This window comes from Pseudonaja textilis, chromosome 2 (assembly GCF_049901715.1).
Source record: "Pseudonaja textilis isolate UNSWEBS1 chromosome 2, rPseTex1.2, whole genome shotgun sequence".
In the NCBI taxonomy this organism is placed as follows: Eukaryota; Metazoa; Chordata; class Lepidosauria; order Squamata; family Elapidae; genus Pseudonaja; species Pseudonaja textilis.
This window is the reverse complement of record NC_141991.1, coordinates 144,884,617-144,912,052: the sequence shown is the minus strand read 5'-3', so window position 1 is coordinate 144,912,052 and position 27,436 is coordinate 144,884,617. Positions and strand designations below refer to the sequence as shown.

The 27,436-nt window shown below is 41.7% G+C and overlaps 1 protein-coding gene across 1 annotated transcript; it reads left to right on the top strand.

The window, feature by feature from the left end:
• The first annotated feature begins 101 nt into the window (after positions 1-101).
• Positions 102-27,436, top strand: PRICKLE3 (prickle planar cell polarity protein 3). Its single transcript, XM_026711522.2, is given in 10 exon segments — positions 102-256; positions 5,553-5,638; positions 7,479-7,662; positions 10,376-10,489; positions 15,987-16,124; positions 20,831-21,034; positions 23,238-23,424; positions 25,254-25,772; positions 25,880-26,169; positions 26,171-27,436. Coding segments are annotated over 10 exon segments (2,118 nt in total). The 5' UTR covers positions 102-214; the 3' UTR covers positions 26,525-27,436.

Here is a 27,436-nt window from a genome sequence, read left to right as displayed (position 1 = left end):
GGAGGAGGAGGAGGATGGATGATGGAAAGGAAGCTCGCGTAACAGAAGACGAAGGGGCGGGATTGGGTGGCTGGAGGCGGGGAGGGATCCGGAGACGGCGACTCCTCCCTTGGGGAAGGGAAACGCAGCCACAGCCGGAGCAGCGCCCGGGCGGCTCACCTATCACCAGGTTTCCCCCTTGCGCCCGGGCGCTGGAGACAGCGGGATCGGGGCCATGTTCAACCGCGGATCGCGGCGCCGACGATCGACCCGAGCCGTGAGTCCCTGTCAGTGGGAGAAGGGATGGGTTGGGGAATCGGACCGTGGCAATCTCCGGCCAGCCTCCATGGAGGCAGCCGCCGCGGCCCATTCGGAGTTCGGGGGTGGGGGAGGGAAGACCAGGGAGGCCGGTCGGAGGAAGAGATCAGAAACGGCACGAGGCGCTGTAATGGGTGGGCGGGGAGAAGAGGCGGCGCGGCGGGGCTGGTCCCAGCGGGGTGTAATTAACTTCATTCCCTCTCCCCAAAGGAGACATCGTGGGGCGGCGGGTGGGGTGAGATCAGGACTGTATTGGAAAGAGACCGAACGGATTTTCTCACGCCAAGGTTTCCAGGGAATCCTCGGGATAAAAGGGATTCCTCCCTTCCCCCCCCACCCCCGCCCCGAGGATGAAGGTGTTCGGATTACAGGGCAAAAGAGGGCGCAGGTAGGTCGGCCTCAGGGCCGGCGACACGCGGGGAGGGGGGCGAATACCTTGGCAGCAGCTCTTAGGAGGGGTGTTGGCGCTAGACTCTGGGTTCTGTTACTTCCCCGAGATACCCCAGACCCTTGGAGAGAAGGGCAAGAGAATTTCAGCTACCCCACCACATCTTCATAAGAGAAGATGCTGAGTCTGGGGCTAGAAAGGTATCCTGTGCAAGTTCTAAAGTGGGTGATGCCAATTGCATTAAAGCACTGCCGGTACGAAAGGCAAGCGAGACACTATATATCCGCAGGAGGGCCACCCAAAGGGAAGACAATGCTAGTTTTCCCAAAGGCAGTTGACCTTATCCGTGGCTGTGCTTTGGAGACCCATTGATTTGCAGGGTGTTTTGTAAATCAGAGGTAGGTGGCATGAAATAGATAGTTGGGGATGCCTGTTGGATCATAGGGTTTTGTTTTGTTTTTTTTTTCCAAAAAGCAGCATAGCCATCTGTTGCTCAGGAATTTTGTCAACATACACCTGAATCAACACAAAACCTATCATGGGAACCAAAACCCAAAACATCTGGATTAGGTTGGCGACTTGTAAAATCTTTCTTAAGCTCTTAATTAAACATGCTTTATTTCAGGGGAAATAATGAGGGGGTTGAAGGAGGTGGGGAAGGAGGAATTGTGGAGGGCCATAGCATGACCTTATTTCCTGCTTTGAGATCCTGAATGGGGCTTTCTTAATAAATTAAAAATAAGTAGACAGACTGTAGAAATTCTTAAGAAAAAGGTGGATGTTGCAAGCATGAAGTTTGCTCACATGAAGATGGTTATACATTCTTTCTATGTAAATGGTCCCTGCATATCCCTAACCTTTCACCTGTAAGCAATACCCAAAAGCATCCAGTTGCCCATAACATCCATGTGCTAAGTTCATTAATAAGAGCATATGGAGTCTTCCAGTGAGACTTTTTTTCTTGAAGGTGGAAGATTTTGTTAAAGTGCCATGAAGGTTAGTGGTGTTCCAGGGCCAGATTTGGACTGGGGTTAAGGAGCCCAAAGTTTAACTCCACTCTCAGCTGTAGAAGCTCTTTGGTAATTTGAGATAGTCATTCTATCTCAGTCCAACTTGCCCACAGAACGGTGAGGAAAACTGGGAGGAAGGGGCATAACGTGCACCACCTTAAGCTCCTGAAGGAAATGTGGGATGGGAATTTAATACATGAACCACAAGCAAAAAACATTCTGCATCTAGGTCTTTGCTGGAGGAGCATATACCATTAATTTTGGTATTTGTAGGAGGCACAATAAAAGGATAGGGAGAGGCAACTTAACAGTGTAATAACATGTCTAAATTGTTATTAGAGATATTTTAGCTTCCGCTCAATGAGGTCCTAGGAGTTAAGCCAAAGGCTTCGTAGAAGAGGTGGGGTTTGAAAGAGGGAGGTGGTAACAGGTGTTCACCAAGGCACTTCCAGGAATAAGGGGAGGCACATGAGCATGGTCCGACCTGAGTAAGGTAACTTTTTGATAGCTTAGAGTGGTTAGTTGATGATATGAAGATCTTTGCTGGAGAGAGTTTTCAAGCTAAGATTCGGGAGTTTGTGCTTGATGGTGAAAAGCAATGGCCTTTGTAGGCTAACTTCTGGTGTGTGATGCAAGCTCTGGTGGCTCACAACTGTCTTCCAGCATCTTGTTTTCATTCTTCATTCTTTGGATGCTCTGCTTGGTTGGTTGCCTCCGTCTGCTAAATGGTAGGGTGCTCCAGTAGAGAATCCTATCTTGTTTTGAGCTTATTGTAGACACCTTGACTGGAGAGAGTGTCCTTCGTTTGATGTATGGGCTGATATGAGGGTGTGTGTATAGACAGATACTTCTGGACTTTTCCACTTTTGCTGCTTTTAGAGATAAAACAGTTAATTCTCTCTCTGCCCTGGATTCCCTCTTCTAGGGCAATCCAAATTAAGTCCATACTTCTTGTTTTGTCTTGAGGACTGGGGGCAACTGAACAAAAATGGTGAGCATCTGTGAATAATGTAGATGGCATTTTTCTCTCCTTCACTGAAGTTTCAGTTTGAGTTTTGGAGCAGTGCCTTGGAAAGTGTAATATGGATGGGAGATCCAAATTGTGTAGGTAAGAAAGGAAGGGAGCAATGTTTTTGTAGAACTCCAAGCCAATTTTCTGAAAAGCTGCAATTGGGGTTTCTATTTATCCAAATCCTTAGTAATAAATCAGTGGCATTTTGCCTTTTCTTCCAACAAAGCTTTTTGGGTTTTGTTGGGCTATTATGGAGAAGATTATAGAAACACAAATAGTTATGTGGTAGAATACAAAGGAGTCACATAATGGTGGATCCCCAGTGTGGAAGGGGGTGTGGGAGGGAGAGGTAGAGGTTTCATATTATGTCTGCCCTGGCAGATTTATCAAAGCATCATTTGATGAACTATATCCTTCCCCCTTGAAATCCCTTCTAAGCTGCAAACGGCTGGGTAGATATCAGTTAACAGATGTGAAGGGAAAGGAATTATGCTGCTTAGGGATTGTGGGTACTCTAGTTTAACACAATAGTTGTCCATTCTGTTGGGAAATGGTGGCTTCTTTGCTTTTTTCATAGAAAGTGCAAATATTTGAGTATTTGCAGAACACACTTTTCAGAAGAGATTTATTTTTAAGAATCTTAGGGTTGTTTCTCTTTGTCATCTTATGGAATTAATGATAAGTGCTATATAAGGGGCTTTGGGACACGTGCAGAATGCTTCTCATTCTGAGAGGAATTTTCTATTCTATTAAATGTTAGTCAGGTAGAGATCCTAGTTTACAGGTCTCTTTTCAATTATTTTTAAAATGAGTAAGATATACATTGCCATTCTGTAGATAAATAAGAAAAGCCTAAGATGAAGTGCCAGTAGTGAATTAAAGCTGGTAATTTGAGGCTTGAAGGGGAAAAATGAATGATGGATGGTCCAGGGATCACCCTTTTTTACCCCTTTCCGCTTGAGCTCACCATTTCTGGCATTCTCTTGGCCTAAGGGCGCGAGCAGGGAATAAAATACTCGAAACGTCTTTTTTCCTGCCTAGTTCAGGCGGGGCTTCAGTAAAGTTTGCCTGGGGAGGAAATGGGAGCGGTTCCCGGCACCGTCTCCCTCTCCCTTCCGAGCGCCTTGCCTCCCGCTCGCTCCCCCTTCATTCATCGAGCGTTGGCGTGATGAAATCCGTACACGAAGGAGCCAAGATGGACGGAAAGTACCCAAAAGACCGTCTGGGAAAACTCCCATGCCGCTCTATGCAATTTCGCAGCTGACTAAACTCTCCTTGTAGTCGCGCTCGCGTACCCGCTCCGGTCTCCGGATGGTCCCCGCCGCGCTTAAAAACTTTCCAAGGCACCTTTTTGCTGCCGACTTTTCTCAGTCACCTGTAGTGGCAGGGAGCCAACGTCTGGCCCTTTCCTGCCGCGCCGAATACGCAGACAGGTCGCGGCCTGTGTGAGCTGTATTTTCCCCACAATTCCCTGCTAGTTCCTTACGGCTTCCTTGGCGTTCTTTTTCCTAGGCTTGTGCAGGAACAGAGTTTCACCCGCAAAGCTCCTTGCTTAGCAGTTTCACTGGCTTCCACAGCTGGGCACGGAGGAACAGACCCTGCCACGAATAGACATGGACACACACACACACACACTTCATTTTTCTCACCAGCGCTGGTTGGTGGTGGCAAGGCAAGAGAAGAGAGAGTAGACATTGCCACAAATAGACAAGGACACACATCCACACACACCCACACACCCCACCCCCACACACCATTTTCTCAGCCGCACTGCTTACAAGCCAGTCTTGATTCCTGGTGACTATCTGAACAAGTCCTTGCAGTTTTCTTGGCAAGGCTTTTTGGAAACTGTTTGCCTTTGCCAGCTTCCTAGGGCTCAGAGAACGGGACTGGTCAATGATCTCAAGAGCCCTTATAAAACAACATCCTCCCTGCTTCAGACAGAGCCTGACCGGAGGTTTTGAAGGCTGGCTTCAGGCCATCCCTGTTCCTTTTTCTGGAAAGTGAGTTTTGGAAATAAATCAATCTCTTATTTCTATACCCAAATTCAGTCCTGCCTCCCAAGTATAGTATATGATCGATTTATGATCACAGTTGACCCCCAAATTTCCATTGCTAAGTAAGACAGTTGTTAACTGAATGTTGCCTCATTTTCTTGCTGCAGTTGTTATTAATGTGGTTGTTAAGTGAATCTGTTATTAATGTGGTTGTTAAATGAATCTGGCTTCCCCATTGACTTTGCTTGTCAGAAGGTTGTAAAAGATGTTCACATGACCCTGGGACACTGCAGCCGGCATAAATACATGCCAGTTGCCAAGTGTCCGAATTTTGATCATGTGACCACGAGGATGCTACAATGGTTGTTAACTGTGAAAAATGGTCATAAGTCACTTTTTTCAGTGCTGATATGACCTCAGTCACTAAATGAATGGTTGTAAGTTAAGGGATACTTCTACATATTCTGTAGTAAAAGCCAACCTAAAAATATAAGCAATTCATTTCAAATGGAAATTGGTGAAATGTTGGGACTAGTTATACAAGCATTTGGATTGACAGCACTGATGCTTCCCCCTCTGTGGATAGAGACAACTGGAATGATTGGGGTCGGAGAGTATCAATGGGTACCTACCTGGTTAGGTAGATACTGAAAAGTGGGCCTCACCCACAGTGGTCTTGTGTAAGGTTCCTGCTAGTGAATGTATACTGATCATGCTGGCAGGTGGAAGCGGGTTTTGGGCTTAAGTAGGACCTTTAGGGTGGAGCCCTACCGGGAACATTGGGAATTGTGACATGGATGCCGTTGCAGTTTTGGTGGTTGATTTCTTGCCTTTCTGTCTTACATCAGCTGCCTGAACTGGAGGACCCTGACCGGGGCCAACCGTGTCAGGCGTGTGGGGAGCAGTGCCCAGGCTTCCTAGTGCATGGATGGAGGTAGGAGAATGTATTATCCCTTCTTTGCTCCACCAAGTCCCCCTTCCATGCTCCAAGTGGCTTTTCCATCCCGACCCCTCCCTGGTTTACTGGGCTGCCATATGGTGTTTGCATTCATTGTTTAGGGTCACCATGCTTTTCTCACCCAACCTTCCTAAATCTGGCATCTAGCAGTTCTCAATATTCTCAGCTGGCACAGTCAATTATAGGATGTGTAGTCCTAACATCTTGGAAGGCACCAAGTTAAAGAAGTCTGATTTTAGCTGCTTAAAACAATTTTTTTTCCTCTCATTTTGAAACCCATATTTAACTTGCACAAACAATACAAATTACGCTTTTCGGTAACAGGGAACCCTTACAAGGTTAGACTATTGCCTTCACACTCCTACATATCTACTCATAGGACTTCTAGCCTAGTACATCTAGAAGAGGCCAGGCTTTGGAGGAATACACGTATTGCTGCACATGCACTCAGAAGCTGACTTCTGAATAAACATGCTTAGGGCTGCCTGATATGCTCCCCACCCCCTTTAATTCATTCTGACATCTGCCTTTTCTGCTTGTACTATTTTCACTCTTCCTATTGTTTTGTTTGTTTTTAAGTGTTTTGTGTTTGGGTGTGGGGAGAGGGATTAGACTGATAAAAGCCATGGGATCCTGCAGATGTTGCTGTGATGCTATCCAAATAGAATTTCAGATAAATGAATTAAAACATTGTCTCAGCCCTTCATCTTTTGTTCTCCAGTTGTTATAGTGCCATGCTTCCTCCCCACACCCTCCACCAGCATTCATATATAGCTTTCATTTGTTTCTCATTGCTCTTTCCACATTCATCTCATTTTTCTCTTTCAAACATAACTTTTCTGGATTCAGTTCTTTTTTTTTTCTTTTCCAAACACTGACCATTTTCTTTTCTGAATAAAAATCTGCACGAAAGCAGAAAAATAGTGCAATTGAAAAATATTTTTATTGTATCTCTCTCCATTATTCACTATACACCCCATTCTTCAAAATAGTCTCCATGTTATAGCCCAAGTTGTCCCTCTGCATTTCTACATTCACATCCGTTCTCTTGCTTCACCACTGATTGCCTTTTTCCCTTGGCTTTTGTCACCCAGTCTGTGGGAAGGAAAGCTTGAGAATTGCTTCACCAATCACCAACTGTACTATAATCTCTATTGAACTGGTGATAACCCCACTGTGAAGGCTAAACACAGGCTGTTGCACTCTGCTTATTGTCCTTGTTATAAAGTTTGGGGAACTGGAGTGATCCTTATTTGTTGTCAGAATGCAAATAAACATAATATACACAAAAATCCGCTTTATAGATTACACTGCTATTCAGTTGTAGACATTTGTATTGTATATAAGTTACTTTCAGAATTTAGTTTAAGGGATGGGATAGCAGTAGCAATAATAACATATAAGAACTTTATATTGGTTTAGAAAAGCTTAGTGTTTTATTTTTAATCAGCTATCTATTTATTACTATATTTTGGGTTCGTTTCATTTTTTGATTTCTCGCACTATCTTGTTTTCCACCTTAAAACTGGTTGAATGTGATCTTGTGGTTTGCCAGCTAGTTATTAAGTTAATAATTCTAGATTTCTGTGTCTGTAATTAAAAATGAATGTATCTAAATAGAGGTTGATGGATCCAGTTTAATATTAGTCAGGGTCCAATCAGAGGGTTTATAGGTAAAGTCTTGAGGAACTATGCTTACTAATGTTTTTTTTTTTTAAATCATTGGCAGGTAACAGAGTTCTGTGAGATCTTTTGTTTTTTTCAGCTTCTCTTGGCTCTTCCATAGGTCACTGTAAGCATTTTCCTTCCTGTGTAGGAAGATCTGCCAACACTGCAAGTGTCCCCGGGAAGAGCATGCAGTACGCATGGCCCCTGTCGACTTGGAAAGGATGATGTGCCGCCTCATTTCTGACTTCCAGCGTCACTCCATCTCAGATGATGATTCTGGCTGTGCTTCAGAGGAATACGCCTGGGTACCTCCAGGACTCAAGCCTGAACAGGTGATGTTATTGGCATTTCTTGAGAATCTACCCAACCTGCAGCAAGGAAGGAGAAGGTTGCATGCATTTTTGGTGCAATATATTTTTAGCCCCCCCCCCATTTGTTTAGTCCCTGAGTTTGGTGCCAGTCCTGGCTTTTTCCAAAGATTTCTGGGAGTTGTTCTGAACATTTGTACACATATTTGCCTTGTCAGTTTTGTCTTGAACTACATCTCCCAGTGTTCTGTGGGAGAAGATATGACCGTTCCACAGTGATGCAGTCGTTAGTATAGATTCGTAGTCTTGAACATCTTGGTTTGCTTTCTTTGAAAGAAATGGAGGAAGAAAGACAGCAAACGATTGAAGATAAAGATGTGTTTGGGGGAAGCCTTACTCCTGAATCCTCCCCCAAACATACCATTTCTATCTTCTCATTCTTGCTCCTTGCTCAAATCCGCAGTTATTTGCTGTCTTTCTTTTTCCACTTCTTTCAGATGATTGTAATCGCTTCTAAATGGCTATGTCACATATTGCTCTCTTACTGTAGTGTCATTAATTTTTCTTGATATAAAACTGGAGGTTTTCAAGAAGTGATTGGACAGCCATTTGTCCGGAATGGTATAGAGTGTCCTGCTTGAGCAGATGGTTGGCTAGTCTAGGGGTCTCCAACCTTGGCTACTTTAAGACTTGTGGACCTCAACTCCTAGAATTCCTCAGCCAGCTTTGCTGGGAGTTGAAGTCCACAAGTCTTAAAGTAGCCAAGGTTGGAGACCCCTACACTAGAAGACCTTTCAACCCTGTTATTCCATTCTTCTAAAAGAGGGAAGGAAATCTTAGCAAGATTTCAGTACTTTATTGGATAAACTGATTTCTGGGTATCAAGGTTTTGAATCTCACTGAAATCTTCATGCTGGGGTACTCATGGTTGTTTTTTTAAGGTATGTGTCTGTACTGATGCTGACCTTGATAAAATGGGGTGTTTTCCTAAAGACAAAGGCAGGAAGTTTAAATGGGATAGAATTATTTTAATTACAAAGCAGTAACTACCTTTTTGGGTGTACGTGTGTGTATTGTGTCACCTAATCCTTCCAGTAAAGCCAGGTTGCTTGTAATCTGATTAGTAAACTCTTGTTTTAAGCTGATTAAAGAGAATAATTTATAGTACTTTCTGCTGTTTGTTATTAGACTTTTTATTACAGAAAATATTTATCTTTTTATCCTGTAAATTATCTGGAGAACCCTGTAAGGCCAGTATATTAGATCACAAGAAAATGTTTTTCTGAAAAAATCCACTGAAATGAGAGTTGAATCTGGGAATAATATTTATTTGTTTGTTTGTTGAATTTATAGTAGTGATGTTATGGAGGGCTGTTTCAGTCCAGTCCAGCTGAATGGATCTCACTATTGTCTTGAGGGCTCATTTGGATAGTATTTACTAAAATAAAAGTTTCCTGCCTTCTACCCATCATGGTGGACAGAATTGAATTTATATCGCAAAATGGAAATTTGTAGTTTGTGTGTGTTTGTATCACTGGTTTATTATTATGAGTAGAGGTGATTGGTAGGAGAAATTCCATGTTGAATTCAGTAGACCAGATTGGGGCACCTTTACTTTGAATGATATAATAGGAAGAAAGCTTGATCTTGTAGCAAACAGAAAGGTTTTATAGTTTGCTGTTCCTCAGGGATAAAATATTTGATTGGTAGGGGATTCAATTTCCTGTTTTATAGGGCACAAGGGCTGAACTGGGTAAGATGATGATGTTTTCTGAGTGGGGCCATATGACATGCCATAAGCCTGTTTTAACACCAAATATATCTCAGAACGCCAGGAAAAGTGCTGATTTTGGGCAGTCACGGTGGAAACATTCTAGGAACTATAAAAGAAAAGTGGTGCGGAATCAGGCCCCATTGACTCACAGGGTGTTTGTGATGTCCATGTTTTTCCTCAACATTGCTACTTGAGCCTCTTATCTGGTAAACCTAGACATTTGAACTTGGAACATTCTACAGACGAAACATGCTACCTGCCCTTGAGTTAATGGTCTTGATCCTGCAATCTATTCTTACAGATGGAATGATTTGTATAACTATGGAGTTCCTATCTTGAAAAAGACATATGATATTTATAATAATATATTTGCAGGGGACAGTTTTACTTCCAGAGGATTACTGCATATGCCCAGGGCATTCTGTCAGCATTTTGAGACCTAACTGGGATGATCTAACTCAGGGGTGTCAAACTGGATTTCTTCAAGGGTCAGATCAGCGTTGTAATTCTCTGCAGGCTGGCAGGAGTGGGGAGGGGAGCTTGGAGGGAGACGGGTGCCTCCTGCAGCACCCTGCTGGCCAAGATGGGTCACGGGGGAGGGCCCCCCCCAGGCCTCATTTCTAGCCTTCATGGTCTCCTGCAGCACTCTGCCAGCCAAAAACGTGCCACATGGAGGCACTGTTTTGGCCAGCAAAGGCACCATGGGCCAGTCCTTTGATATTTCCAGGCTGGCCCCATAGGTCGGATCTTGCCCACTCCCCACGGGCCTTGAGTTTGACACCCCTGACCTAACTTGTTTGAGGGATTTAGTTTTGTGTGGGCTTCCTGAGAGATCTGTAGAGAAATGGAGAAACTTTTTGCTAGACCCACTGAGCACTGGATGCAACCACTGTGAACTCAGTTCTTGGCCCTCTTCTCTCGTTTCGTCCTTCAAAATTCACAAATAGTGCTTTTTACCTTCAGGTCTATCAGTTCTTCAGCTGCCTCCCAGAAGACAAAGTCCCTTATGTCAACAGTCCTGGAGAACGGTACCGCATTCGTCAGCTGTTGCACCAGCTTCCACCTCATGACAGTGAGGTGAGGAGGGAATATTATTATTATTGAATGGGAAGGAAAGAATGGAGATGGGGGGGGGTAATGATGGAGTTAAGTGATTATTTCCTATAGAAAGCTGTTTTCTTAAGAGTTCGATATTTGATATATGTAGCCAGATACAAAAGTTCAGGACTCTTCCATTAATTGTGTGGAAGCAAGAATTTCAACAGGAGCTATCTTTTCTTGCAAAAACTATAAATGTCGAGAATCCCATTTCTAAATAATGAGAGATACAGGAATACTCTCCTTTGTTGCTAGTGTGCTGATTAAGCAGAATGGAATAACTTGCTGCAGCGAACTCACTGCGACCAACTCACCATCACTAACTCACCACAGGGCAATTCACCATAGCTAACTTGCCACAGGATAACTTGCCACAGGACAATTGAACAATTCAATTTATTTAAAGTAAATAAAAAATATTTTAATTTTTGTGATTCTCATTTCATTTTGTCCCTCCTTTTGCATACTTTCTTTAATGATTCTATTCCACCATTTCTTTGATATTAGTGTAACTCTTGTCCCTCAGCGAGTTGGTCATGGCAGTTGTCCTGCAGTGAATTGGCTGTGGCTAGTAGGCTTTGGCAAATTGTCATAGACCCCTGGTTAAGATCCAGATTCAAGTTCATCCTCATTCATGAAACCCACTGGATGTCTTTCCCAATCATTGTCTCTACTTAAACTGTAAATGGGATTGTAATACTGTATAAATATGTGAAAAGGAAGCCATGTTAAGGGTCTCCAATCAACACATTTTCCTGTTAGTAGGAAAATAGCTTCAGAACCTTTCCTCCATTATGCTGTACTTTGGCGTCTTCCTTCTCTAACTGTTTTTAAACTGCTTTTGGAAACATAGCCTGAGAGCATTTGATACCCATTTTTCCTACTGCTTTATTGCTGCTTGCTTTGTAATGGTGCATTGAAGTGTTTTTTAAGTAGATAATCAGGGTAGAAATATTTCTTAATTGTGTTTTGGAGAGAAGTATGCACAAACCTATGTATCTATCAATCTGTCTCTTTCAGGTTGATCAAATTATTATGCAAAGTACAAAACGTGAATAAGACTTTAAGCAAAACAACAGCTGAGTTTAGTTTATACTGATAGTATTAAGTATATCCATATCTTTCGATCCTTCCTTCCACCATGTTCAAGATAGCATTTCATATGTTGCTTTTTTTCTCCCTCTAAATTTCTCATTTCTTGAGGATCTCATCAACTTCATTTAACCATGAGTTTTTCGGGCTTCCTTCAGCTCATTCACTCTTCCTTCATATATTTGTTTGCAGTGTAATTGAAAAAGTTTTGAGAAGTACTCAGCATTTCTCATTTAGGATGCTTTTGTTATTTCTAAAACTGCAATTTTTCCTTCCGAATCAGTAGGGCAGTTTTATTGATAGTACAGAAATTTTAGTATAGTATCCTTCCCAACCCAACCCAGGAGTGGGTTGTGAGAGCACTGTAGCCAGTATCTGCAATCAGCATTAGTTTCCCATGACCTTTAGGGCAGCTTCCCCAGGCTAGTTTTGATTGCTCCACCACCATAAAAGTTTGGAGCTTACATACTTCACAAAATGGCCTTCCACCTGCTCTTCCACTTGGGTTATGTTTACTGTGACCCTCCAACTTTGATTTCAAATGTCTATTTGAGTTGTACTTTAGATTCCCATTTGTTTTTTTAGAAAAAAAAATACAAAGTTTTTTCTAATTATCTCAGGGATCCAGTCTGTGAGGAGTTGGCTTATATTTGCACCATCCTTTAAAAAATATTTATTTTGTGGCTTCTTAAAAAGTATGTATTATTGGTATTAACAGAGATAGTAAGTGTATACCATAAAATGGATAAGCAGCCCAAAGCTAGAATTTAAGTTTTACCACACGGGACAATTGATTTCATTTTCCCTCCAGTGACTTTAGACTACCTCAAAAGAATTGATACTGTACTGGTGGCATGAATATATGGGTGTTTTCAGTTACAAAATGTGAACAGTAAAAGCCTTAAATCCTGGATTTTTCTAGTGATTGTTCTGCTACAATGAATACATGTTTCAGGTAATAAATATGGTGGAATATGTGGTATGAGGTGGGGAAACTGAAGTCAATCTAGAGATTCTACAAATAAGAATATATTAATGAAAAAGAAAATAAAGGGAGTTAACTTCCCACTTTAATCACAAGCGTAAACAATTTTAATAACTTATCACCTTCTCTTAAAATACATCAAATGATCTCTTCTTTCCATATGCCATTTCTTATCAATAAACAAATCCATAAAGCAGTCCAGTCCTGCTGTCAGCAAAAGTCCATAAAGGTTACATATCAGGAGTTACATATCAATTTTAACTTTGAACCAAGTAAACTAACTTTAGATACCTTCCTTTTATTAACCTTTAACAATTTTAATCTTTAGTTCCTTCAAATAATGCCATAAGTGTGATTTTGTTTCATTTTTTCTTTTCAAAACGTTAGCAAGCCTCTTTTTCAAATCAAATAAGGGAAAATTACCCAGGTCAGTTTCTTGGTTTGTTGTTTGTATATTCCCTTTAAATATTAAGACATCAGCCAGTTTCTTTTGTGTACACAGTGTGACATCTTTTTCCATCTCAGACTTGATCTTGTCAGGTAGAACTTGTTCCTCTGCCATAACATTTTTTAAACACAGTTTATCTATAGAGACAGATGCTATTAAAATTAACTTTTAGGTCCATTGTTCAAAAATATCCTTGAATATGTCCAACGTTAAAATATTTTGCTTCATTCTGTGTTTGTACATTGAATTGATGTGTTCATCTCCTTTTACTGTAATCTTTAATTCCCTCTAGTTTTCAATTTTACCTGGACCCGTAGTCAGTTTGTAGCTTGTGAAAATCAAAATTTTAATCATCCCTTTGCTGTTTATTTAAAAAAAATTAAGTTCTTAAATTTATAGTTAAAACTTCTTTTGCAAAGGATTGAACAAAATTCATCCAAGTGTTATCAAACCTGTTGATTTAAAGATCTCAAAAGCAGTTCAGAAGCAATTTCTGAAAGTTTATTGGAAAAGGAAGTATGTAACTTTAGTGCCCTTTCAAAGGTGGCGGCTGAAATTTGAGAAAGATGGCTCTTCCCTCCTCTCCCAGCACTCTTAATCTCCCAGAGATCCCCATCACAAGAAACAGCTGTTTGGAGCACTTGTGGCCAATTTCTTGTCCAGAGAGGAATTATTGAAGAGCTAGTCTATTAGCTGGCTCTTCATTGCAGTCTTCCGCTATTTTCTTCAGAACACTATTATGTCCTCTGGAAGTTTTTTACTAATCCTGCCAGATCACAATCCATCTTCCCCAGGCTTCTACCAATCATCAGTTTAGAAAGGGAGTGTGCTTGAAGAGTTCCTGGTTGTTCTTGGTGCGTGCACACAATAGGAAGCTTAAAGTGTTAAAATTATTGCCACCCTCTGAATCAGAAAGGAATTTCCTCAAGATCAATCTTGTGTATTTTGCTAGATTAGTTTCTTTGCCTTCTCACCTGCTGGGTTGTCAGTCACTGGCCGTTATCAGCTCTGAAGGCAGTTTACACAGTCCTTTTCTCTGTTTGCAGTCTAAATAATTGGGCTTAATCTACCACAGGTGGCAGGACCAATAATCACCCCAAAAAGGCACTCATAATTATTCTTGTAATCTGTGACCTCCATTAGCCTAGCAGTGCATAACATCTACTATATGTGCCTTTTCAAAATATCTCACCAGGAAATACTGTACTGATGTAATGATTATGATTACTTGGATGAGGTTGGTATTGTTATTTATCATTGTTATTCTGCTTTTGCTGTATGTAAAGGAATGGGGACCACCACCACCAACAAATCTCTGAAGTTTTCACTATGTTTTGGTCAACGATTTAAATAAGAATTAGAAACCTGACATTTTTAAAATTAAAAACATTAGAATGCTCTATTTTGTTCTAAGTTTTCTGCACTTTGAAGGGGTTGCAGATTGAAAGGACCAAACGTTGTTTCCCAATAATAACTGTAATTGTGAGAAATAAAATAGAGAAAGTACCGGTATATATCTTTTAAAAGACGAGATTGGGTAATTAATTGCCTGAGACCCTTTACACGGAAGGACTCCTGAAGTATAACTTGGTATCTCCTGTACTTAGGTGGATCACCATTTTTTAACCAGAGGTAGCAAAATGAATTAGTTAAAATAGAATGCCAAGATCTATTTCAAGTCTCCTTCCAGTTATTGGACTGTTGACAAGTGGACAAAAGGCAGTGAAGAAAAATATGCTCACGTAGCATGCACTGAAGAAAGGGTGTGGGAGTACGGATTGTTCAAATAAACTGTCCTCAGGCATCTCAGAGTTTTGAAAAAAAAACCTGGTAGAGGGTTGCCAGTTTCAAACTGTAAATAGATGAAGGATTTCTGTGCTAAATCTCTTTTCTCCACCCTCTTTAACTTTCAAGGAGGTAAATTAATCATTAGGCTCAGTGCTTCCTTGAGAAGGGGCCCTCTTTGATGTAGTTTTCTGATCAACCTCCAGAGTCCCAAGTCTGTGTGAGCTCTCCCTGGACATTCCTTGCCTCCTAGGGAGTAGGAATTGATTTGTTTACACAAGGTCAGTAAGTTAATGGCTTTCCCATACTTGTGGGCAACCACCGTTCTCAGTTATAGACTGATGTAAAATATAAAAATTTCCCTGGGCAAGATTTAATTGATTTCTTTTATCTTCTGGGCTACCAGATCCCTGGGGCCTGATAGGGTAGACTGGTGCTGTCTGTTCCTATGATTTATGGCTAGTTAGTCGCTACCCTGACCTGGGCTGGTTTCGCTCACTGGAATTGTTCATTTGCCAGCAGTGAGTGTGTTCCCTTGGTCTCTGCATGTACAAATCAAAGGCTGTAAAATCTCCCTTTTTTTCTGCTGACATCTTCATTCTCTCAGAAGGAATATGTTTGGGGCTGAAGTCTTGCATTCAATTGAAGGGGTTACCCATTTTTTTCTGTTTCTAGGGCCATTCCCTTTTTATCTTCCTCTCTTTCTTCCATCTCTCTGTGTTTTCTTTTCTTTGCTACATATGTCCTTAACCAATAATCTGTGTAACATTGTTCTAAACCTGCTGTCTTTCTTTCTCTAATCTGAAGGCTAGTGTTGTCTAAGTTGGCCCAGTAAATGGATGGTTCTCTGCTTCAGCTGGGGCCTAGTTAGCCAACATACAGCTGTCCAGATGTGGATGGACTGTAGTTTTCATCATGCTTCAGAACTGACTGTGTTGGCTGGACAGAAGGAGAATCGGAGTTCACCAGCAAGGGGAATGTTGGGATTACACGAAGTATTCATCAGCCAGCTACCCTACCTTCGTAATTTTATTCCAGATTTTTCATTTTGAGAGCAGGGCATACTGAGTGTTCCTGGAATGGAAACCCTGCCCAAGAGTCATCAGGAGAAAAAAAAAATTGACCTTTCCTGACCATCTTGCCTTCCTTTTGAAATCTTTACCCAGGCTCAGTACTGCAGCTCCCTGGAAGAGGATGAGGCAAAGGAGTTGAAATTATTCTCACAGCAGCGAAAGCGAGAGAACCTTGGCCGAGGAACAGTCCGACTCTTTCCTGTCACCATAACTGGAGCCATCTGTGAACAGGTGGGGAGGGGGGCTCATTTTATACCCTTATCAATGTAAAATAGTTTGAGAACAATGGTTTTTTAAAAAGTTCTTGGGAGAAATAATTTGACTCAAGCTAGACTTTTGGCAGTAGGGTCTTGAAACTCTGTTTTAAGCCCAGCATCTGAAAAATAGCAAGTGATTGGGGGATGAGGCAGGAAAGAAAATAAGAAATGAAAAAAAAAAAGAACCTATCACTTCTCTCCAATAGCTGGTCACTTCCACCAGATTTTCCAATAAAGCCCCAGAGGAAAAAGGCGGTCACTTCCCCTTCCAAATTTTAGCTCTTTCACCTATTTAGATTTGTCCAGAGGCATATACTCAAAACACAGAGTTTCCTTCCAACATTTAATGTGATAAAGTCCTGATTAAAACCATAGTAAAAATCTTTATTGACTGATCATGGCACCTTGAGTCTTTTATGTTGAAAGTGGCCTTAACCTCAGAGTGGCCGATTCAATCAGAAACAGAACTTTCTGGATGATTCCAGAACTCTTCTGTGCTTCCCATTCCTGGTGGTTCTCAGAACATTCTGCATTGGAAAGACTTCTGTTCATTGCCCACTTTTGCTATTGTTATGGGTTTCATTTGCATGGGATTTTGTGAACAAACTGTCATGTCGTGCGAATCTTTACAATGGTTGCAGGAGTTGGCATTTAGGGCAGTGGCTAAAAGCATGCCTGAAGAGCACCCTAGTTCCCTCTGTAGTGTTGCCATTTGCCAGTTTGCTCCTGTTTCCTCCAGTTAAGGGAGAAAAGGAAGTGGCACCATTTTTCTGGTTCCTCAGTGGAATTCTAAGTCAAAGAAATCGCCTATCGCTGTGGGAAGGGTGACCAAAGAAAAGAGGTCACTGTGCAGGTGCCTGTAGCAGCTGTTAGAAACCACTAGCTGCTTCAGTTTCCTTGAAGGCTTTTGGTGTTTCACAGAGTTTCATTCAGATACTCCTGTATATCTTGAGGCAGTATCACTAATCCCCAAATACAAGTAGTGAGTCAAGGAAGCTGCTTCAGTCTCTTTTATTATAAACTAATAAAGTATAAACCAGCCTGTTTTATTATCAAGTCTTAAGTAGCATGAAAAAGAATTGTGCTTAACAAAGGGAAAGAGATACAATATAATCCTTCCCTGTAATACAGTCTGTGAACCCTGGAGGCCTGTTCCTTTATTTCAGAAGTATCTATCTAGCAAAAGGCCGCCCTGGACCTCATTACTCTTGTTTTGCTTATTTGTGGATTCCAGAAATGTTGCCTCGCTTTGTGGGACTAAAACCTTGGTGACCCCCCGGCTTTAGTTAATTCCTGGGATTTGGGATGTTTTGACCATTTCTCCAGTAGTCATCAATAGCATCTTCACAGTGTTATCCAGCTGTTGACAAAGTGTGTCATAATTATTATTTTTGCAGAAGAATGGTTGGATAACTCAGTCTAGAAGATGCTCTAAGTCACTAATGAGGAACCAACCTTAAAAAGGCAGATTTCCCAATCATGTGCCTAAGCCTTTGAGTATCAGATTTGATCTAGATTCTTGTTCTAGGACTACCAGGCCCATATGTTTGCAGCCCTATTTATTCAGATCATGTGCTTAAATAGATGTGGTTTGGTTCTAGATGTTACTAATTTACAATGAGATAATTATATTGATGATAATTCATATTTATTTATTTATAAAATTTATTGACCTCCCATCTTACCACAAGTGTAAGTTGAGATATTAGGTGTAGTTTCTGCTTTGGTAGAATCAAATGGTAAGGAGTTTCCTTGATTTTAGTCTTCAGGTAGAGGGAGATTGGGGTATTTTAAACCATGATTTGTGTATAAAAGATTCCAGCTTTTGTAAGTCCAAATGAAAAGTTAATAGGAAGAGCAGGGCTGGGAGAAGCCTCTGGCTAAGATCAAATACTCTCTTAGATGAGCAACAGTTTCTGCTTTTTTGAAGTTTGCACATTGGGCTGAGCCACTGTGTGGTCTGATTTTGGCTTAGTGTGACATGCAAACCCATACTGTAGGCATAAATGGAACACTTTTGTTCTTGTTTCTTTTTTGCCTACCAAAAAGTTTTTGCCTGCCATAAATTCTGTAATCACAACATCTTTGAATGCATTCTTCATGCTTTCTTTTTGGTGCCTTTGAATCAGTATTGACTCCTGTTGAGTGCTGGACAAATCCCTGCAGTTTTCTTGGCAAGATTTTGGAAGTGTTGCCTCGAACCACAAGATGAGCAGCATATACATTTAATAAATAATAAAATAAAAATAATAAATGACTTGCTCTTGTCTGCTTCTGGGGCTGAAGAGAAAGTGACTGGTCCAAGGTCATCCAGAAGACTTCGTGCCTCAGGCAGGACTAGAACTCATAATCTCCCTGTTTCTAACCTCAATCACTACACCAAAGTATCTCTCTACATGCTATATCTTTGGAATATTCACGTAACTGAGTTAATATTTATGAAAGAGAATTAATGATTAATAAAAGTTCAAAAATTTGCCTGTGCAAATGTATCTGCTGTTGGGCAAAAAATGTTTGGACGTGAGATTTTATCATTAGCAGTGGGCAAAAAGGAATGAGAGCTCACTTTTATTTTGAAGAAAAAGGAAACCACAGGACATTAACCTGGAACAAATTCTGTGTTGAGTCTCCTCTGCTGAAAGACCACTCTTCTTCCTGAGTCTTTTCAGTAAGCAGCCCCTCTGACTGCAAATGGCAGCTGCCATGAGGTGATTTTCAGCAGAAAATCAATTTACAGCTAAGACTCACTTTAAGACAGCTGCATTTGGAAAAGGAATATAACACAACACAGCACATAATGTATAACAATACATAATATTAAATAATAATTACAATTGATAAAATAAATAACATAATAAAAACAAAACATCAGTCTGGTATTGAAAATAGACTACTACTCAGTGCAGGCAAACACTGAATTATACCTGTTATTATAAACATGTGAATGGTAGACAGTGGCAAGGTTTCCCTGACTCCTTGGACAACACTAAAGTAGGGATGGATAGTTTTGGTTCAGTGGGTGTAGAAATCCAGCTGTTGCTTTATTGTAGTAAGTGAGCACCATCGCTATCAATGCTGAGCCATAAACAAGGTTAATTTGTTTTAAATCTAGCATGTTATGTCAGCATAGTTAGTTTTTTTAAGCCAAGTTTAAGATTTAGTATATCCACCTGCTTACAGATTAAGCATAGGACACTACACATTGGCAAAAACCCTAGAACTTGCTCTGTTATAAGCTGTCTGTAGTTTTTACTGAATACATAATTTTAGAAAACTAAAAACTTGCAAAAAACAAATATGACAGTAAAGAGCTGAATTCTGAATTACATTTTAGGTCCTGATTTCAGACAGAAAGCAGTGCGTTGGAAAGTTTAATTAATAGCATGAAGCTAGGCCAGGCTTCAGTCTGTCAACTACTCTAGATTCAATCCATTAGAATAGAGAACCTTGGGGGTCTTCAATTCCCTGATCAAACAGGAGACCCTATACCATTTCAAACAAGTGGCTGTCCAGTCTCTTCTTAAAAACTTCCAGTGATGAAGCCCCTACAACTTCTGAAAGCAAGTTGTTCCACTGGTTAATTGTCCTCACAGTTAGGAAACTTCTCCTTAATTCCAGGTTGCTTCTATCCTTGATTAGTTTCCATCCTTTGTTTCTTGCCTTGCCTTCTGGTGCTTTGGAAAATAAGTTGATACCCCCCCCCTCTTTGTGGCACCCCCTCAAATACTGGAATACTGCAATTATGTCACCCCAGGCCTTCTTTTCTCTGGACTGGCCATATCCAATTCCTGCAACCATTTTTCGTATGTCTTTGTTTCCAGGTTGATTCTGCTTTGTCTCTTTCATAGATTTTTTTAGTAGGGTTATTTCAAGTATTAGGTCAGGATCTGAACATGGACTGCCAAGGCAGGGTGTGGCTGGCTGGAAAATTCTTGAAGACCACACATCTTAAAGTTGTTAAGGTTGAAAAACACTGGTGGTAGCCAGAAAAAGAAATAAACTGGTAGATCAAGTCTGCCCTCTAGTGTTTCACTGGCTTCTATTAGCATATATCTCTTAATACAGTTAAAAGAAAGAGGCTGCCCATCATCTATTGTTTCTAAAGATACCGTTTACCTTCCCTTAAACTCATCTAAGTGAAAAGTCCAGAAATATACAGCATGTATATTTTAAACTGAATACAAATTATACATAAGAGCAGCCACAGCAAGTCAGTAGGACTGTCAAATTTGGAAAATGACATTTTTCAGTTGTATTTTCTCTTTTGCTTATAAAATCTCAAAAGCTTTCAATGAGTTAAGAAGAGCTCCTGTGATAAAAATGTTTTCAAATAGAATGAAATGTCAGAGATCATAGGAATGCCTGTTTTAGAGTTGCCAGCCAACATCTTTGGAATTCCCTTCAACCAGATTTAAAAAAAATTCTTAGTATACTAATGTGGTTAGAGTGCTTGGAAAATATATCACCCACAGAGAACTGCTGACTTAAGGGCAGAAAGATGCCTGAAAAAAAACATGTGTGCCAGAAATATGGTCTCACTGTGGGAAAAAGCAAAAAGTGGAATGCCTTCAATATTTATAAACTGGAAAGTGTAACATTCCTCACCCTAAAGGAGTTCTGGAAACTGAATCCATTGTATTTGCTTTTTAAAGGTTTGACTTGTTCTTCTTTTCTTGGCAGTGTGGAAAACAGATTTGCGGAGGGGACATTGCTGTCTTTGCCAGTCGAGCTGGGCATGGTGCCTGCTGGCACCCCCAGTGCTTTGTTTGTACCACGTGTCGGGAGCTCCTTGTTGACCTGATCTACTTCTACCAGGAAGGCAAAATCTACTGTGGGCGCCACCATGCTGAGCGCCTCAAGCCGCGATGTGAAGCCTGTGATGAGGTGAGAAGGTCCACCCAGTCTCTATGTTAGAGCAGCTGGGAGCTCATGGAAGGAAGGCTTCCCAGAATCGAAAACATGGAAGTCGGGCAGCAGGGATCATTTGTGTTAGTTGGGAAAATATGTGCATACTTTAAAGCCGTGTTTGTCATTCCTAGCAACTTTCAGATCGGTGGACATAAACTCTCAGAAACATTCCACATGTCTTAAAGTTGCTGAGATTGAAAAATACACTGTCCAAATGTTATTTTGGCTTGGTTTCCACAGAACAGCAAGTCTATCACCTCAGGTAATATACAATGATAGGTATTTTACAATTAGCTATAATTTAAAACGATGACTTGAAGTTGGGTCTTCAGCTTTTTATGGTTGTTCTTTGTGTTAGAACTTGTCCTCCTTATTTCTATCCTCTACCCAAATGTCATGCCAATCTAGAGAAGTATCATGCAAGAAAAAATAAAAAGTCTCTCCTAGAGACTAAAAAGAAAAACACTCTGGATAATCTAGCCTTCCTCACCCCCAACTCTCTGCACTTTTCTGGCAATGGTTCTTTTAGTGTCCCTTTCTCCTGGAACAAATGATAAATGTGAAGATCTGACTTTTATATGGCAAACCATAGATTAGAACATAGCAATTTATCCACCTCACAAAATCAAAACACACTCCCAGCATAAAAATGCACAACTATCCTTATCAAACCCTCTAAAAAACACAGACAAAATATATCTCACACAGTTCAAAATAATTTGTCACAAAATGCTTAAAAATGCAGTTAGAGAAATGTAGAAACATGTATTTGCAGCCCTCACCTCAGAGTATCTCAAAGACTATATGCACAAAAAGATTCCATAAAACCACATATTTCCCCACTGACTCATGAGTGAATACTAGATAATCGAATAAACAGGCTCACAACACCTTTAGAAATGCCTTTTAGAATAAAAGATATTTGGAATAGTATCTGAGTAAGTAGCAGAATGGTGTGAGCTATATAAGCTATGGCTATTTTGATAGTCTGTAAAACTAATTCTAGCCTCAGCAATAAACCATGGTTAAAACATATCTTTAAATATATGGAGTCAACCTCTTGAACCAAGAAATAGCTTTTTTTAAAGAAACAAATGTGGACTACTTGACAAGGGATGGACTGGTAATGTTCTCCTTTAATATAACTTGCTATCGTGAATGGAAGAAACAACAGGTCCAAAACTAGTTTATTATATAGGGCATATTATTCATGAATGACCAGAGTGCTTTTGTAAATTACTTCATTTTGGGACAAGTTAGACATGATGTGTTTTTGTGAGGAGCTAATGGAATATAGCCACCATTGATTCAGATGTCTGCCGCTCTCGTATGTAGGTTAAGTGGGGGTAGGGAATTGAATCCTTTCTGATTTTAGAGCCTTCCTCTTTATCATACTCTGGCTCTTCAAACCTAGTTCTGATATTAAAACAACTGAAGCAGGCTAGGAGATAATCCCAAAGCATAAGAGATCTTGACAGGAACTAAGATGCTAAATATAAACCTCTTCTCTCCCAGATTATACATAAACAGGCCAATCACACCAATTTGTGCAGCAATACTATCAGAAAGCAGCTCTCTGCATTTCTTAGCCTGTGCTAAGAAGGGAGAGGCAAACATTTCAGGTGAACTCATTCCAACATTTTATGTGACCTGACCTCCAAGTACCCGGAAATGTTGCCTGAAAACTTGTGAGAACATTCAATCTTGCACACAAGCAAGATTTTGGCCATTTAATTTTAAAATTTTGGAAGTCCTTGTTATTGTTTTTTGTGCCTTTTGAACTTCTATTCCTCTATCATTTTATCCTCACTTCCAAATCTGCTGGACAGTTTGTGAAAAACAAATCAATGAGATGAGGATAGTTTTTAGAATTCTCTCTCTGTGTGTCATCTATTAAACTCATTTATATAGCCATCCATCTCATGTGCCTCTAGGCAGCTTACAATAAAAATAACAAATTATGCTCCGAAAGTTCCAAGGGTACTTGTGAAAGATTGTAACATTTTTGCTGTGTGTTGAAGATGGGAACACATTTTAGCGCTGCAGGACTTTTCTCCTAATCTATTATTATTATTATTATTATTATTATTATTATTATTATTATTATTATTATTATTATTATTATTATTTCCTCTCATGGTCTCCTCCTTGGACCCATCTCTCCGCTTTCCCTGAACAGATCATCTTTGCAGATGAGTGCACAGAAGCCGAGGGCCGTCACTGGCACATGCGCCATTTCTGCTGCTTTGAGTGTGAGGAGGCCCTGGGTGGGCAACGATACATCATGCGCCAACGTCGCCCCTATTGCTGCCGTTGTTATGAGAGCCTTTATGCAGAATATTGTGATGCATGCGGGGAGCATATTGGTAAGACCACCTGGCGCCCGGAGAATGGGAGGCCTGGATTCTACCTGCATTTCTTAAAGTGTGATCCTGGGACTGCTGGGGGTCCCCTAAGAATCTCTCAGGGATTAGCAAACTCAAAATTATTTGCCAGCCTATGTCAAAAAATAATATATAAGTAGCCTTCGAGTTACAAGAGCTTGTTTAGTGACCATTGCAAGTTGTAATGGCACTGGAAAAAATGACATGATCATTTTTCACATGAGCGTTGTAGCCTCCTTTAGTCACATGATCAAAATTCAGACATTTGGCAACTGACTCATGATTGTTGCAGCATCCCAGAGTCACGTGACCACTTTATGCAACCTTCTGACAAACAAAGTCAATGGGGAAGCCAGATTTACTTAACAACTCTGTTACTACTGGTAACTTAACCACTGCAGTGACTTGCATAACAACTGTGGTGAGGAAGGTCATAAAATGGAGCTAAATTCACTTAACAATTGTCTCACTTAGCAACAGAAATTTGGGATTCAATTCTGGTCATAAGTCGAGAACTATCTGTAGGATTAAAATCCCATCCAACAACCGTGAGAAGCAGTGGTGGCAGTGAATGCATCCATTTTAATTTTTATAATACAATAAATATTGGTAAAGTTATCATATAGTGAGCTATCCACTGATGAATTATCTTACAAGCAAAAGCTCTTTTGGGGTCCTCCATGATTTTTAAAAGTGTTAAGGAGTCTGGAAGAAAAAAGTTTAAGAAGCACTGGGCTATTAGACAAGATAAGGCTCCTGCAGTCTTCTGAAAGCCCACATTTTCTTCTTCAAGTTTCGTTTGAATTCCCAGCCTTAAAGCTGTGATGAAGTTGTGAAGATACATTTATGATCAGTACTGAAAGTGGAACTATTGGTTACCTCCAGAATCCCATATCCTACCAAGTTGTAAGATAATACACACTGTGTGAACCATGCTGGTTTATATTACCATACACCATGGTTCAATGCAGTATGAGAAACCAGGAAATAATGACTTCTTTAACAAATCATGGTTAATCAAGCCATATTGTGAGCATGTTGTGTAAAGCTCAGATGTTTATTGCTCATTTATATCAACTGGAGCTTCCACAAAATGGAGGATTTCCTACAGGTCTTGCTTAGTGCCATCCTAAAATACAGTCAGGGATTTGGTGTAATATGAATGAATACATGCAAAACTGGCATGGGCCAGAAATTTTATTTGGGCATTAGTTATTCAATTTTCAGACTTAGGATTTAGTTTTTTTTGCAAGAATGATAGACAGGTCTAGATCCAAGACATGGAGGGGAGGCATTCTTTCATGATTGGTTTTCTAACAAGGGTGCAAAGATATCTGACTGCTGTTTCCGAAATGAATCTAAGTTCTCAGCGTTGGCTTTGGCAGTGCTTTAAATGAGGCAAGAGAAAAGCTTTTTCCAGAACAGGGCCTCAATGCCAGGCCTCCAGCCTTTTGACTAGAGAATGCCTTTTACCATTTAAAAAGAGAGCAGCTGCTTCATTCTCTTTGCACAATCTAGATACAGAAGGATTTGTTCCCAAAGCAGTTGTGGGAGCTTCATCATTGGAAGCTTTCAAGAAGAGAACTAGACTGCCATCTGTCAAAAATGGTGTAGGGTCTGCTTGGGCAGGGGTTGGACTAGATGACCTACAAGGTCCCTTCCAACTCTGTTAATCTGTATCTACCTTCAGCATTTTGTAGATGGGATAGATAGCTCTTGTTGGCAAGAGCAGATGACCTTCCAGCTTTTGTGGGTTTTGAAAGAAAGTGCTTAAACCCACCCAATGGTTTGGCCTTGTTCCTCCCTTGCAGGAATTGACCAGGGCCAGATGACTTACGAGGGCCAGCACTGGCACGCCACCGATGCCTGTTTCAGCTGCTCCCGTTGCCAGCAACCCCTGCTGGGGAAGCCTTTCCTGCCCAAGCAGGGTCAGATCTTCTGCTCCCGGGCCTGCAGCCTTGGCGAAGACCCCAACGGCTCGGATTCCTGTGACTCTGCCTTGCAAAGCACCCGTCCTCAGGACGTCCGGAGGACCAGCTGGCAGCAGCGCCGAGTTCAGTCCCAGGGCACGTCACCCTCCTCCATCACCCGGTCCGTTTCCTTTGCGGGGCAGACGGTACCAGCAGACTCCACACCAAGGATCCGAAGGAGCTGGAGCGGAGCGCCTGGGGAGGAGGACGAGGAGGTGCCCACGGAAATGGAAGAGCTCTCCGATCCAGACAGCAATGGTTCTGGCTACAGCCAAAGTTGTGAGGAGCCAGTGGAACGGGCTTCCCGGGGAACGTCAACTTGCCTGCCTCCAGCCACTGACCAGGAGGAATCAGGAACAGGTGAGGTAGAGCTAAGTGGAACAAGAATGCTGAGGATGGGCAGGGCTAGTTGGGGAAGGCTTTGAGACTTAGTCCTCCCCCCCGCTAATCATCTTGTTTCTCCTCAGGGACCGAGCTCCAGCCCCGTTTCCAGCGTACCTCCCCCTTGCGCCACTCTATGCCGGAGCTGGGGATGCCCTCTTCCAAAACCTCCGACTGGAGCAGCAGTTCCACTTCCAAAATTCAAGCCTCTGCCCGGCCACGGTTCAGCGATGGCAGAGAGCCTGGAACTTTTGCTCGGGGAGGAATACCCCGGGTTAGCTTCCGGGAACCTTTAATCTCGGGAGAGCCATGCACCCCTTGCCCTGAGCAAGCCTCCTTGGAGACCCCGATGGCTCAGAAGGGGGGAGCCATCCGGGGGACACCCTCGCTCCACTTCAGACAACTCGCTCAACCTGGGGAGCCAAGACTGGAGGCCAAGGAAGGGTAGGGGGGAAAAGAGGGGAGCCAACCTCTCCTATTCAGCTTCAGAGAGTGCTTTTCCTGCCTGGCACCGGCGCTATCCACCCCGGGGATGGGACTTCAGCTCCTCCGAGTCTTCCGATTCATCCTCGGAGGAAGAAGGCTACTTTCTAGGGGAGCCCATACCCCTGCCGCCCCATTTGTGTGGTGGAGCCAGTTCCCCAGACGTCACGCCGCCCAGTGAATCCACTCGCAAACGGCAGCGCCGAAGACTGCGGGTCGTCCGGGACAAGAACTGTGTGGTGGCCTGAGCTGTCCTGGCTTTTGGTATTGCAGTCCAGCCGTAGTCGGGCTTTAGAAGGGTGAAATGTTGATCATTCTCTCTGGGGGCCTCTGCAGCTGTAGGCCATTGTTTCTTCCTCCTTGACCTGTGCCTCTTAGCCAAGGATTCTCCTCGGAAAGTGACCTCGATCATCATGACCGCTGTTTCTGTTGAAACCTTTCCTCAGGGAGATTTGTTGTTTTTCCCCCACGCTGACCTCTGATCTTTAGACGTGACCCTTGTGTGAAGAATCTGGAAGTGTCTCTCTCTCTCTCTGTGGTGCTCTTTGAACCGTGTTAGTTTATTTTCCATGGTGGCCTTTTGACCTCTCAACTGTGAGCTCCTGAACACAGCTTTAACTTTGTCCTCTGGAAAGTTCAAATCCTGTAAACCTCTGCTCTGCGACCCGCCAGCGAGCTTTAAGCAGCAGCAATTTATCTGGGAACCCTTGCACTTCCGTTTTGACCTTTTTACTGTGACCTTCGAATATTTGCACCATTCCTGGGTGATCCTTTTGGCCCTTGATCCTTCGGGTTGCTATTACTAATATAAGTGTCTAGCAAGGTAGTAGTTTCAAGCTTTGGGATTCTCTTCCTTTGGTAGCAAGGTGTTTGGTGGTGATGTGCGTGTGATTGTGTGTGCACACTGAGTGAGGCTAGGCTGTTCCCCAGCTTTCCACACTAGAAGTGGAACATGGGCAGAAGATGTCTTCTATGGGGTAAACCCCTCAATGTATCTTCCTAATCAAACTGGATCTGTGATTCCACCCCGCCCCCCCAAGACTAGTCTCTCTGCACTGTGTGCATTTCTAAAGTTTGCAGTTTTTTTAAAAAAAAATCATTTTTTTTCTAATTAAGATTTTTAATTTAAATGAAATTGAAATAAACTTCATGAAAAAACA